Consider the following 14,884-nt stretch of genomic DNA (forward strand, 5'->3'; position numbering starts at 1 on the left):
TATATATATATATATATATATATATATATATATATATATATATATACCACAATCAGCAAAACTTTCACTTCTACAACCTGTCACACAACATTTTTTACCCATTTTTTAAATATTTCACAATTATATCTCGAAAATATGTCATCAAGTTGGGGATACCAATTAATATTCAAAGTTTCTACAATGTGTACCATATTAAAATTATTATTTTTTTGTTGTGCACATGCTTGGTTTAATCAGTTAATAATATTGACATCATAATTATTTACAAATCACTTAAAAGATTTGAGAACCGCACTCTGTAAGCACTAAGATAGTCAAAGAAAGTATTTAATTTCAGTAGTATATTGATATAAATACTACCACAATGGTATGTTTTTAACATTGGCAACAGGTGCGAGTGAGACACCGCGCCCCGCTTTTGCTATCTCAAGTGGATCGTTTTCTCTAGTCTGGTAAGAACAGCTTTCTACCTCCGTGATAAGGTTCAATTTACTATAACAAAAAAAGTTAGTGCTCCATTTTATATCTCCATGGTTCTGCTACGATTATAAGATTCATTTTTATAGTAGTCTTAAAATAGCCTGTAGATCGTAGCGAGTAATTTCAACACTCATTTCAAGCGCCCCTGTGGCCTAATGGATAAGGCATCGGCCTCCTAAGCCGGGGATTGTGGGTTCGAGTCCCACCAGGGGTACATTATTCTTTTTTTTATTTAATTAGCTATGCACTATACAAGTAAGGAAAACATATTTACTTTTATGAAATTTAATTTTAACTCTTTAAAAGGCAGGCGAGTATCGGAAATAACGGAAAATTAAACCCTGTCATTTTAAAATGAAGTTTAATATCATTGTTAATAAAGGGTGGTCATTTTGACATATAAAATCGAAGTTTGCCCGTTATAGCGTTAAATTGATATTTATGGAATGTTTATGATACGTAGACCTTTTTTCACCAAAAGAAGCAAGAGACCGAACAGATCTAAAATATTTTATTTACAAAACTTGAACTAAATCCTTATAGTCTATAAACACACACAGTTATAAGGTAAATAAATAATTGCATTCTCCAATGAAGAGAAATTCTTGACGCGGATCCACGAAGGGGCAGACAGCGCAAGCCTGAATGCTGTATATAATAACCCACTTGATTTGGAAAGCGGCAATCGTTATCTGTTGAAGATATAATATTACATATTTAATTTCATAAGAATAAAAATCTCATTAGTACTCATTATACTAACAAATGAGTGGACTACTTGCATGTCATATCGGAAAGTTACTAAAATTAAAAAGGTTATTTAACTTTAGGGCCCGTTTATAAATTCATTTCCTCTCCTGCGAACACTTTTACATTATACCCAAGTACTTATTATTTTCGACCCATAGCCCAACGGCGCCGTGGCTTAGTTGGTTAAAGCGCCTGTCTAGTAAACAGGAGATCGGGGGTTCGAATCCCCCCGGGGCCTAGGTTTCCCTAATGCAAGGGGAGCTGAAATTTAATTTTTATTTTTCGTTTTTGGATTTAGTATACTTACTTGCGCATAAATTATCTGTAGCCGTGGCGCTTACTTCGAAATTGACTGGAATGCAGAAATCTATCGACGGACAAGGTGTAGTGACATTGAAAGTTTGGAGATTTCTTTGAGGAATAGTTTGACAGCTACGTGATGCTTCTGCACCACGCCAACTACAAACCAAAAGTTCTCCGTGACCTTGATTACGAAACTGAAAATAATTATTACATTTTCATTATTTAAATCCACCTATCGCTTAATTTTGGTACTTAGTAGGACGTGTTATGAGCTTGTTTCTTGGTGGTTGATAAATACGAAGACAGATGGCGTTGTATTTGAGTTTTATGTGCTGCCATCTTTTTACATTAATTAAAACTTATGAATTATATCTAAGCTTATTAGATGGCGATACAATCTCTTTATTTAGGACAATTGAAACTTGTAATGAGATCAGAAGTCGTTATAATTTATGCGTCCATCCGGTCCATCCCTACTAATCCGTATAAAAAATAAACGCGAAAGTAATTTTCTGTTACCTCTTCACGCTTAAACCGATTAAGATGAAATGGTATGGAGATAGTTTGAGACCGGGGATGGGCTAGAATATAATTTATCCGTCGTAATCGTCATTCCGACGAAGTCGCGGGCAGACGCTAGATGGAATTTAAAAATATAGTACCTGTACATTGATCAACGATTGCTCCCTCAAAAAGAACGGATGTATGCGATAAGACCGTTTTACGCCTGGCACCAACACGAAATCCTCGTACGGGACCAAGTCAAAGACGGTGTCGTTGAACGGGCATTGCGTGCCGATAATTCTGGTCGGCAGATCATTTTCCTTCAAGTAGAGGTCAACAGCATTTATTACATCCATGACGGTTGGCGATTCTGTCTGTGAAATTGGATAATTACCTAGTTGTAACTAATTTATAAAAGTATATAGAGAAAATTGCGTAGTTTGATGCCATATTAACAGCAGTAGTGTATCACAAGATGCCTCGTTGACAGACTCATATTTTATACAGCGCTTAATACATTATCATTTATGTCACTCACTGTTATAATTAAATTTCTACTGTTACTACTACCAGAGGCAAAAAAATAGAGAACACAGACAATCTATCATTTCCATACAGCACCGCGTGCCTAATTCATTATTGTTGTAGATGGCGCTATGTGCCCTTCACAAGCACAAATATACAATGAAAGCATTTACTAGCTATACTATGTATGTAACTAAAATATAATTAAATAGTGCTGTACATTACCTAACTTTTTTTTTTAATCTTTTACCTGTAAAAATATCTCGGAATAATCCATATACTCGTTATTGATATTCTGAAACGGCACCAAGTCCTGCGAAACGTAAGCGAAGTATATATCGAAGAAGGAACTCCTCAGAGAATTCATCAGTTCCCTGGCCCGTTCGACATCGTTGGCAGACGGACGGTCGCTTGGACTGATTATGAGGACTACTGTGCTTATGGCAGCGCTGCTGTTCTGCTCAAGGATGGACTGGTTTTGTGCATGCTGGATGATAGTTGAAATCACGTTTGGAAGGTTCATACGATTTGGCCCTGTTGAAAAAACGATTTGTTAAAAATTGTACTAAAATAATACTTAAGGAAGGTTCAAAGGGTTTATCAGTTCCCTGCCTCCTTTGCTCTAGTTAGAAGGGCGGTCGCTGGCACTGATTACCTATAAGGATCACTTTGGTTATGGCTGCGCTACTGAATTTTTTAAGAATGGACTGGTTTTGTGCGTGTTGAATGATATAGTGAGTTCAGGGTCTGTCTCATTTCTAACATAGACAGAGAGAATCCTACTGTCTTTGGCTTATGCTACACTAGTACCTAAAAGAAAGGGACTAGTCAAAGATTTCTAAAGTAAAGATAGGCCCGTTTATATAATTCCGAGCGAACACGCGCATAAACGCGATTTGTGCACGAACGATCTGGCCCACTTAATTTTTCTCCCTCATGTCATGACTCTTTTGATATCGTTTGCAGAAGGCCGATCGCTTGGACTAAGGCCGGTGCTTTTGGGTTGCTCAAGATCGGGCTGTCTGTGTGCGATTGTGATGTTTGGGATATTCACGCCGTTGGACCGTTAGGAAGATAATTGGTTAATTTTAAGGACTGTTCAAGATTGGATCGGTTTTGGCCGTGTTTGATAAAAGTTACTGAAATCCCATTTGAAGACGACCAGTCCATCGACCAGTGTACCAATGCAGCAACCCTAATAAACAATACAGCATAATAGCTTCTACCCATCTGCGCCCCACTCTTCAATATAATTTCCAATGATCAGTAAAGTTGCTCGTGATGGGTAAGGTACTTCATTCCGGGCTGCAGCGCACCTTCGCATTCTAATAGAACTTACAATCCAGTGAAGTTGCTAATGTATGTGAACACAGTGGTCAAGTGGTGGGCCGGAGGAGCGATCCATTGGCCGGTGTGTTCCCGTGGAGCAACCCCAACGTGCTCCGTTCTTGGTTCATCTGTAGCGAGCCTCAATATCTGATACAACTTAATACAATCGGCAGTGAAGTTGCTAATGTGCGTGAACAGGGCGGTCAGGTTGTGGGCCGGAGGAGGAATCCATCGGCCGGTGTTCCCGTGGAGCAACCCCAACGTGCTCCGTTCTTGGCTCATCGGTATAGCGAGCCTCAACATCTGATACAACTTACAACCGTCAATGAAGTTGCTAATGTGTGTGTGAAGACAGCGGTCAGGTTGTGGCCGGAGGATTGATCCATCGGCCGGTGATCCCGCGGAATAACCCCAACGTGCTCCGTTCTTGGTTCATCGGTAGCAAGCCTCACCATCTCATACAACTTACAATCGTCAGTGAAGTTGCTAATGTGTGTGAATACAGCGGTCAGGTTGTGGGCCGGAGGAGCGATCCATCGGCCGGTGTTCCCGTGGAGCAAGCCCAACGTGCTCCGTTCTAAGTCTAACTCTAGTGCGCCTCCCACCCATCTGCGTAAAATTGCAATAACTTCAATATTAAAAACAACATAGAGGTAAAACAGGACTGGAATTAAGAGTTCAAAGGTCTGACTTATTTATTAAAAATACCGTCGTTTTACGCCATTACTTTAGAGTGAAAAGAAAAGTAGTCTTTATATGAATGTACTCAGAAAACCCTTACCTCCCTTTTTAAAAAGAATTGACAACATTATGACCTTCAGGTATGAACTTACGAGACAAATTGTTCCACATCGTATTGTTTCCAAGCAGCATCTGTCGCAATGACGAGATTCATCTGAGGAACACTGCTCGGGCCTTTACATTCTCTATGATATTGGCTAAAAAATGTAGCTGAAACCAACTTCAAACTGTGATAACAAGCATTTGAACAACAAAATATTCAATGTTTCATTATTTCATGATTATATCCTGCCCTGTCATTTGTAAAAAAACAGTGTGCATCATAATATCAACGTCTGCCGTTCAAGCAGTTCCTTAAGTATTTTTAGAACTTACTAAGGTATTCAGTAAAAGCTGAAACAGCGGCATCACTGATCCTGTTCATTTTCTCCACAGGAATGTACACTCCGCCCTGAGTGAGATACAAAACATGTGCAAATCGAGAAGTCTCCGTAGCAATGGTGACGCTATCCACGATAGCTTTGAACAGCGACTGTCGGTTGCACGCCCTCACTCGGGGCTCGAACGACACGCCTTCGTCGGAGTAATACATGTCGAGGATTTGGGAGAGCCGAAGGGAATTCCTTTGAGAAATCCATGTGGGTAAGTAGCTTGCTAATATTAAACCTAAAAGTCAACATTTTTATTTTGGATTATTCTGCCTTTAGGGCTTAAAGTGGACAAACGTAACGTAAAGACATCATTTTAGAATAATGTCAATTTACAGCCATCTTTTGACACATGATTAAAACTTTTAGAACGCTATTTCACTTTGATTAGTAGTATTGTTTGATATTTCTGAGTTTTCTGTTGTTGCTAGTATACCTAATGTCTCCGTGGAAGTTTAGATTCGAAAAAAAAGTATGGCTATACTCGTAATGACCAAAAATAGCATCGGGACCTGACTCTTCTCTAGACTAGTCTCTATGGAACTATCTACAGAAGAATCGCATGGGAATTCATAACCAACAAGAAAGAAGAATTAGCAAAGTCAATTAGGGACTAAACAATAATAAATACCATCGATTCCAGCCAATATTTCAGCATCCGTAATTTGCCAATCAACGATAGAGCTGTTATGCGGATACATGAAGTAGTTCCGAGGCAGCATCGTGTCGTTCCAGCGGTTGTTGCTCCCGATAACCAGGCGCTGCGACGCGGAGCCCACTCGGGGGCCTTGGTTTACTACTACTTCTGCTAAATCCCCTGGAATTATTATCATAAATAAATAATAAATATTAAAGGACAAGTGTAAGATTACCTAATTCCACAGTAAGCTCAATAAGGCTTGTGTTATGAGTTATGAATAGGTACTTATATACATAGGAATCATCAGCGATTATTCAAATAAAAGCCGCAAATTATGCGTGTTTGTCGGAATATTATTGTGATGAGTTTTTTTTTATTTGCGGCTTTTATTTGATTAATCGCCAACAATCAGTGAAAAACGAACATTCAAGTGCATGATTTTTCTTAGGAAGATTTCTTTGAAATTGCGCCTGCTCTTTTCTAAGACATGATTTTCTGAGTTATTTGAACTTAACAGATTAAACATTAAAGGTACTAAATCCTGGCGTAATTAAAATAATTGTGCCTTTGCGTTTTTTCTTCAAAATGAGATCGATAACGTGAAAAATTATAACGCCTGCAAAATTGTAATAGCAAGCAAAATATAAAATGAGTAAAACCACAAATAAAATGGCTCATATTATAATTGAATGTGAAGGTACAAAAATTTGCCTTTTATAGAATTTACTAATAACCACGGGATCATAGCGTAATAAAGTATACCCGCCATTCTGACTGTCAGGATGGCGGGTGACCTGTTTTTTGATGATAACTTTAAGTACCGTGAGATACAATTTTTTTAAACGATGTACTAAATAGTACAAATTAGGTACAAAAATATGGTATGCTTTTCATTTGATTTTATTTGGGTACACCCGCCATTCTGACTCTCACCCTTATTAGGATTTGAACTCGGGACGTCCTGCTTCGTAGGCAAGATCACTAATACCGACCAATGCTAGGACACCTTTAATATTATGCAAAATAAATTGTATTGAGCTTGCGGTTACATATAATTTCAATATTAATTTATAAAGCTTGGTCTAAAAATAACTTGATGATCAGCTACTCGGGGTTTAGAACCGGATGGTTACAATGACCTCAAAGATTTGTTTTTAAACAAGTGAAAGTTAAAAACAAATCTAACGAAAATTCCGTGAGACACGGACATTAAAACGGGTCTCTCACGTATTTTAAGTCGAAAACGCTCGACATGTTTCACCCCGTACCCGAGGAGTGTCGTCAGGCTATAACTGGAGGCAATGTTGCGAACGCATCAGCGGCCAGCGCGTCCCCGTTTAACCACGGCAGAGCGATTGCCCCTATACCTTATCCTAACTTACATTAAGAGCGTGACGGATAAAATCGGACACTTAATACGCCGGAGATATTTAATTAAGACGATTTTCCGTCCTTTTCCTTTGAACAATCCGGGCATATATATGATTCCTTGCTCATGTGGGAGAAACTACATAGGAGAGATGGGCCAAAACATTTCTACCAGATTATTCGAGCACGTAACGTAGTATGAATAACAGGGATATCCGGGGCTCTGCGGTGACGGAACACGTATTGGATTCGGATTCGTCTCACCATATATGTTTCGATAAGGTAACCGTGCTGGCGAAAATAAAATTGTGATTCGGCGATCGAAATTAGTCGTCATCCGAATTTTGAACATTGAAAATTGAACCGTCATTGTGGTTGGTCAGTGCCTCCGAGCTGGAAAACTCTGTTGGGTACTACGTCTGTGAACAGTGCATGTGGACGAACCATTAGCAAATGACGTAGTGAGTGTATGTGCAACCCATTATTTGTCAATAATGCCGTAAACGAGGGTAGTTAATGCCGCCACCGGCGCCCGCGCAGAGACATCGGGCGCGGAGGGCTGCGGCTCGCAGTCTGCGCCGGTCCGTCAGCGCAAACTCCTGGCGACACTCCTCGGTACGGAGTGAAACATGTCGAGCGTTTTCGACTTGAAATACGTGAGTGACCCGTTTTAATATGTCGGTGTCTCACGGAAGTTTTGTTAGATTTGTTTTTAACTTCCACATTAACGCATCTATGAAATATGTTTGAAAATCATACCTGCTAAAGTAGCAACATACAAATTACTAATATCAGCCACATCCCGGTTCTCATCAACGTTCAGCGTCTCTATGTCTGAGTACCACTCTTCCTTGGCCTCGACCATGAGCGGCTCGGCCACGTCGGCCTTGTACACGTCCGCATTGAGGATGTCCGCGACCGCCACCCGCTGCGGCTCCAGGGCCGCGGCCACGGCTGCCACAAGAATACCCGCAGATATTGAACCCCAATCAGTCTTTATCACGCCGACTTCTATTGGGCATCTACTGATGACCCTGAAATTTTTTAGAGGTACATATTATTAAAAATTATTTGAAAAACAGTTGACAATAATAGATGCACTGCCAGGCCAGGCCATATCTCTCGCAATTGCCAGGGTTCTGACTAAATACCTAAATCACAAATTTCTCATAGTCACATATCCGCAAGGTGCGGTTAGAAAATACAGTTTAATAATTGGCTTGGTGTTCACCGCTTTATGTCGTAGTAACTTTGACGGTAACCAGTTTAATTCATGAAAATCATGATCATGAACTTACTAAAATGGAAACTCCGCTCCGATAAATGCTTAAAGTTAATTTTAAAATGTGTCTCTTTACTAACCTACTCTCATTTACCGCCAAATGCTGCATCTGCTCACTCGCTAAAGAACAAACTCTGTCTTCGTCCCCCCTCTCCCAATGCCGCACTGACCCACTCATCATTACGTGCAACAGACATTTCTCCTCAACCGACAGGACCTCCGGGTCCAAGAGGTTCTGAGTCGGCAGGAACAGGTCCATTAGGAGTTTGTACTTGTTGAATTGGAATCCGGAGGCTCGGTACGGGGTGACAAACTCAATTTCTACAGCATTCGCAGCTTCTTCTATGCCGTCTAAGCGGTAGCTGGAAGTATCAGAAGGTTCATGAATAGCAGCATGGGTATCCATAGAACTAAATTTCTCACCAATTAGTTAGACAAAAAAGACTTATTTACTACACGCACCTGTATTATCTTTTTTTTAGTCAAGAATAACTGCAATGTCTTTCTTACCTTCTAAGCAAAGAAGTACTAAACAGTCTCATATCCAGCGCATGATTCACCTCTAGTTTCTTTAACAGAGACAGAAAGACGTCCAGCCGTCGCGGCGCCCCGAGGGCTGGTCCGCCGCCCCGGTAACATGGCAGGAGGTGCTCTGGCAAGCTGGAGAAGACCACGCCCTCACTCACGGCTGAAAACATAAACAAAATAACATATTTGCGCATTTAGTATGTATATGACAACAAAGATACGGTCCTTAGAAACAATCTAATTAGAGAATACGTGAGGTTCCATACGTAATGTACGAAACTGAACCACGCTTATAACTCCGCTATTTACCTAAGTAGGTACTAAAAGAGAAATGCAAACCGTGTGGAGATTAGCAGTTTTTAAAATTCACTTGTTTCTGGCTCCATGCATGAGCTGTTTAAAAAACGCGGTTCTCGTAAAAAAGAGATGGATGTAGATGAGACTCTCTCCACCGTATAAGTACTACCAGCAAAAACCAATAAGAATCTAACACGCTGTAGATTAACCCAAACCTAAAATAATTCAATAAAGTTTGTACTTACCACAAATTAAAGTTATGACTACAAGCACTATGGATTTACTCATGTTCACTGTATATTTTGTTCATTTGTTTAACCTAAGTATGTTTATACGCCGGGAGTGCCGTGGTCGGTCGGTGCGTAATCAATCTGATAGATAAGATAATACCCAGAATGGGTGAGCAGATAGCCGGCATATTAAGCCATGCTTTACGTATTATTCATTCAATTCATATTTCGTGACGTTAAAACAGAGGGCCTACCGTGAAACACGATCGATGTGTTGCCTCTCTATCGCACTTGTAAATACGTACGTAAGTGTGACATGGGGGCAACACGTAGTTCGCGGTAGGCTCTCAGATGCGCTTTGTAACTTCAACATTAATCAAGTTTTGTGATTATGATGTTTAAAACTTAAAACCAAATCATAGGGTAAAACACCTATTTTCTGGCACCCCTTAAAAAGAGAATGTATGTCAATCACAGTGAACTAAATCATGCAGAAAAATCGGCACTAACGGCGTAAAGTTAGGTACGTGTATCATAAATAAGCCACTGCAGCGCGCTCTGCTTTGGACCTGTGGGCCTTATTTTATAATGCGCCAATGTGGGAGGTTCGGGAGATTTGCAATTTGCCTAATGCGATATGCCACAGTGGGACGCTAATATGTGCTTATGCCTACACAAAAAAATTAAAATCTGGGAAAAGTTATATTAAAATATACATTATTAAAAATATTTTGTTTTATTGACTTCAGTACAATCATAGATACTAACTAAGTTCTAAGTTGTGATAAATAAGACAGCCCTTTTACTCAAACATATAAACATTTAATAAAAAAAAAACATCCTTCTATTTCAATTGCAGAAAATAAATTTGCAATTTGCATATATTACTTAGTATCTTGTCATAATTATAATTGCCTATCTGAATATACAATAGGTACACATAGAATTGGGACTTGATACTAATGATGTTCACTCACTTTTAAATTTGAATGTAGGTACCTATATTAATACTTAATCTGCAAAACAATGCCAACTAGTAATACTTTTATTTTTCCTACTGTTATTTTCACGTATATTTATTGCAGAGTATACAATAGAGCCTTACCATTTAACTCAGCTAGTCAATTAGTAGTAAACATTTTTCGTAAATCTTCATTTGGGTCTATCTTGTTTAAGCATTTTGTTTTAAAACAAAACAGTTGCACACCGATAAAAAAAGCTCAATCACTCAACCAACCACCTGAGTAAAATAGTAGACCCATGACAACAGAGAACCCACTAGATGGGGTATCTATCTATAATATATATATATATATAGGTGGGGTACCTGGACATGATATCAAATGTATAGTTAACTTAAAGTTCAAGAACACATTCTCATAAATTTTTACTTGAGTACCATCATAATTTCAGCGGGAAATTATGGATGTATACATTTTGTTCGTTTAGAAATAATAATAATGACGAGATGTCCTTTTGGCTTCAATAAATTAATGTGCCATGTATATGAGACTATCATACATAATGAATACACAAAGAAGTAAGTAAATACATAAAGAAGTAATTTAATTACTTGCCACACAACTGACAATCATACTAGAATATTTCGCAGTAGGTACAAAACTCGTCATTAATATACTATAATTCAATAAAATTGAGCATAATTAACTAAACTTCTGCTCAAGATTATTAAGCATTAATGTAATACAAACTAAAAAAGAATTAAAAAGTAAGTAATTGTTAATTGTAAAATGCTGTTTTCTGGTAAAAGGTATCCCATTGTTGGTTGTAAACATTATTTTACTGGCTTGGCATACAATTAGAAATAATCCTTATTAACAACCAACAAAGTTGTACATTTTTTCTTAGAAAATCACATAGTTATCACTAGAATGACACAACTTTGGTATTATCGCAACACTAACTTGGCAGGTTTCCCGTCTACCTCTCTTGATGAGCCATGTTTAAGGGTAAATTCCCTCTTGATAAATGCAAAAAGTAAGTCCGTTATTAAAAATATTTGCGCTGTTGCAAAGGAGAGTGTAACCCCAAAGAAGAAATTGGCATTTGCTGAGCCAGAGTATATCCAGAGGTGCCACACTGTTGGTCCAAGAGCTGAAGTAATGATGAATGCACAGCCAACTATAAACTTCTGTTGCATAACTGAAATAGAAATAAAAATTATAGCTTAGTTATCATATATATATATATATCAGAAATGAGAAATTAGTTAGCTATAATTATTAGACTGCTACTATCTGTACAAAGTTCACTATAATAAGATGAGGTTACAATAAAAGCATTTTGTGTTTTTAGTTATATTTTAAAATAATATGTATTCTATTTTATAAGGTCTATGGGCCAAACAAAGTGCTTTACAAAATATATTACATTTTAGTCTATCTAGATTACAGCTACACTATTTTCATAACAATGGAAATCAGCAGCCTTAATGAAGTACTTACTTATGATTACATAAGTACGTAGTAACTATTAAAAATACTTACAGGTAAATAGATGTTTCCACATAGGTAATAGAGCCAAGTAAAATCCAACATCTCCCACACAAGGATAAGATCTGAATATGGCCGAGAGAGCAATCAGAACCGTAGCAAGCAGAATAGGCTCCGTCTTGAAGCGCAATGTAAGAGGGATCACATACAGAGCCAGGGCATTGATTTGGAACGCACACACAAACAGCAGTCTGAAGTGCTCAAACATCTCCGTAAAGAAATACCAGAACAGACCAATGTTTGGTTTCAAGTCTGGTACAGTTAATCTGAAAAATAAAATATAATGGTAGTTTAGAATTTAAACTCACATTAAATTCAGTCTTTAGTTAATATTAGCTTTTACTATGGGATATGCAGCTGCCTAAAATTGTATCATTACAAACAGGAAAAATCACAGAAAAAGATAATAATAGTAAAACTTTTAACAGTGAAACTAATAAAAATGACAAAAATATTATTGAAAGAAATAATACTCACATGAAACCGTAAGTGTTGTACACATACTGATAAGAACCATTCATAATAAATGCTGAGATATAAATAAGGAATCCCCAGCACAAGACAAATACCAGCAAAGTCCTGATATAGGAGCACTTGTTGCAACCCTTATTGACATCCGCCAGCAATATGGCCACCGGCACAATGAGCAGCACTGGGTAGAGAGCCTGGTGTGTAGCAAGCGCCACGAACGCACAAGCTGGCACCCTGCGCCCACCAGACGCACTCCATAAAGCAGCTGCCACTAACAAATTCTGTATAACTGTAGTAGTCATACCAGCACAATTTAATATAGAGTAAGGATTGAACAGATAAACTGACAGCACATACTCCGATGCTTCATTAAGTTGCGAATTACACAGGAGCATAGACTTTGAATCCTCAGCTATCTCATCCATAATTTTGTCTTGAGAATCCTTTAAAATTCTTACAAAAGCTTTCGACATTCTGTATAGCAAAAACGCCGTCAGTAGGTCAAGTAACGTAAACAAGAGTGGCAATACGAATGGAGCCTTCTTCATGATGTAGTAGAAGATTATGAGCATTATGGGTGATTCGTGGAAGGCATCTCCTTCGTAAGGGTTCACATTATGATCGTAAAGGTACACGCCCTCGACTAATCTCTTCCAAGAGTTCAGAGGTGTAGCTATCTCCACTCTGTTCGATATTGTTTGCCAGTAATCTATGTGCATCAGCCAATACCGGACCAAACCGGCAAAGAGGTATTTCAAAAAGGAAGCCATAGTTTCGTCGGTTTGTACATGTATTGCGATTACATTGGGAAAGGAAACCACGCACCGCCACTAAGTATGGACCTTTGACAATTAATTAATTTATAAGTGTCATTTAATTTACTCAATAAACACCACTCTTTTGTAGAAAGGCAATTGTCGCACCTCAAGTTTGACAATGACTTATTCTATAAATTCTATTTTATGACGTTTTGTTGGCACTTGTCAGAAAATTAAATTTGTTCCCATTGTGACAGGTGTTATTCCGGACACTAAAATAATCGCATACAAAGACAAAACAACCTACTATTGTCTGTCAAGCCATTTCAGTCAGTACAACTGAAACTCTAGGTCCATGGGGTCCCAGCGCGCACAAGTTTTTTGGAGAAATCGCGAAACGTCTGGTTGACGTAACTGGTGACCGAAGAGCTGGCGGCTTCCTCGCACAACGTATCAGTATTGCGATACAACGAGGAAATGCCGCCAGCATCCTTGGTACAATGCCTCAAGGGCCTCTTTTAGATATAAGCTAGTTATAGTATTCATCTGTATATATCCATTATGTATATTGTTATTGTCAATAAATAGATTAAAAGAGTCAGTACAATAAGCGGCAAATTTAAAAAATGTAAGTGCGAAGGTATGGAAGGTAAGGAATGGAAACGTAGTGATTATATGCTCTTTGAATGGAATTAAAACGTAGTGATTATATGCTCTTTGAATGGAATCTCCGTGTACCAAAAAATGTGATCATAAAACCTTAAGCCCCCTCCAGACTATGCGCGTGAATCGGGGCGCGACTTCGCGGAGCGAACATACCGCGACGTTGACATAGACTCCACAATCGCACAACTTCACGCCGATTTCGCAGTTTGGTTCGCGGCAAGATGGCGCCGAGGCGTCAGCTGATCGGATTTAGTTTGCGGCAAGCGGCAAGGCACTGATCCAAACTGGGAACTGTCAAATTGATTTCTGATTGATCAAGTTCGCAACCAATATGACCAAGTAGCCGCCATAGAAGGTTATGACAGTTACAGATTAACCGACTCGTGAGCGAATCGCGGCGCGAAGCGATTGCGATTGTGGAGTCTTGCAAGTTCGCGCTTCGCGTCTCCTTTGACGCGGGCCAAATACCGACAAAAAACGGGCAATAAGACGCGAAGGCGTGAACAATCTGCGAAATCGACGCGAGGGCCATCCACACTCGCGTTCGCGACTTCGCGTCTCGATTCGCTAACGAATGTGGAGGGCCCTTTAAAAAGGTGGCGCTACAATACCTAGAATACTTGAAAAAATAAATTTAAATCATAGAATAGACAGCGCACTTCACTCCGCCAATAACGCCTAGATACTTGGCTACTCTGGAGAGATTTGGAACTATTATTTATAGCTGACAGCTGGATACTTTTGCAACGTTCTATCATAAGAGATTTCACTCCTTTTAATTCCACACTCCATATGCGAAGGGTTAGCGTCCAATAGAAAATTACAAATTCGCGCCGTTTGGCCGTCCATACTACTATGTAAGGTAATAGAATCAGACCAAGCTAAGTTGGCAGCGATATTGATAGCACAGGCTGCACAAGTATTATTTTAAACGTCAATTACTTATGACTTGCAAAGCGTCACTTGCAAAGCCTGTGCTATCAAAATAGCTGCTAACTTAGGCGCTTAGTACACTGGACCCGATTCGAACGTCGATCCAATGTTTGATCGAGACAACGCTATGCGCATATC

General features: G+C 38.9%; 2 protein-coding genes and 2 non-coding genes across 4 annotated transcripts; 2 read left to right on the forward strand and 2 right to left on the reverse strand.

Annotated features, from left to right (window-relative positions):
- The first annotated feature begins 621 nt into the window (after positions 1–621).
- Positions 622–694, forward strand: Trnar-ccu (transfer RNA arginine (anticodon CCU)). The gene has a single exon. It is a non-coding gene; the product is annotated as a tRNA-Arg (tRNA).
- A 282-nt stretch (positions 695–976) lies between these two features.
- Positions 977–9,978, reverse strand: LOC133518969 (uncharacterized). The gene is made up of 12 exons (XM_061852794.1): positions 9,421–9,978; positions 8,861–9,038; positions 8,431–8,712; positions 7,828–8,102; positions 5,692–5,877; positions 5,008–5,298; positions 4,725–4,842; positions 4,361–4,500; positions 2,813–3,096; positions 2,196–2,411; positions 1,538–1,727; positions 977–1,172 (listed from the first exon to the last, which is right to left on the reverse strand). Exons 1-12 carry the CDS (start codon positions 9,461–9,463, stop codon positions 1,018–1,020), a joined length of 2,358 nt encoding a protein of 785 aa, XP_061708778.1. The 5' UTR covers positions 9,464–9,978; the 3' UTR covers positions 977–1,017.
- Positions 1,395–1,468, forward strand: Trnat-agu (transfer RNA threonine (anticodon AGU)). Its single transcript has one exon. It is a non-coding gene; the product is annotated as a tRNA-Thr (tRNA).
- A 144-nt stretch (positions 9,979–10,122) lies between the features above and the next one.
- Positions 10,123–13,444, reverse strand: LOC133518971 (phosphatidylinositol glycan anchor biosynthesis class U protein). The gene is made up of 3 exons (XM_061852795.1): positions 12,396–13,444; positions 11,913–12,184; positions 10,123–11,568 (listed from the first exon to the last, which is right to left on the reverse strand). The coding sequence occupies exons 1-3, from the start codon at positions 13,157–13,159 to the stop codon at positions 11,315–11,317; spliced, it is 1,290 nt and encodes a 429-aa protein (XP_061708779.1). The 5' UTR covers positions 13,160–13,444; the 3' UTR covers positions 10,123–11,314.
- Between the last annotated feature and the right edge of the window lie 1,440 nt (positions 13,445–14,884).

The sequence above is a fragment of the Cydia pomonella genome, chromosome 6 (assembly GCF_033807575.1).
Source record: "Cydia pomonella isolate Wapato2018A chromosome 6, ilCydPomo1, whole genome shotgun sequence".
In the NCBI taxonomy this organism is placed as follows: Eukaryota; Metazoa; Arthropoda; class Insecta; order Lepidoptera; family Tortricidae; genus Cydia; species Cydia pomonella.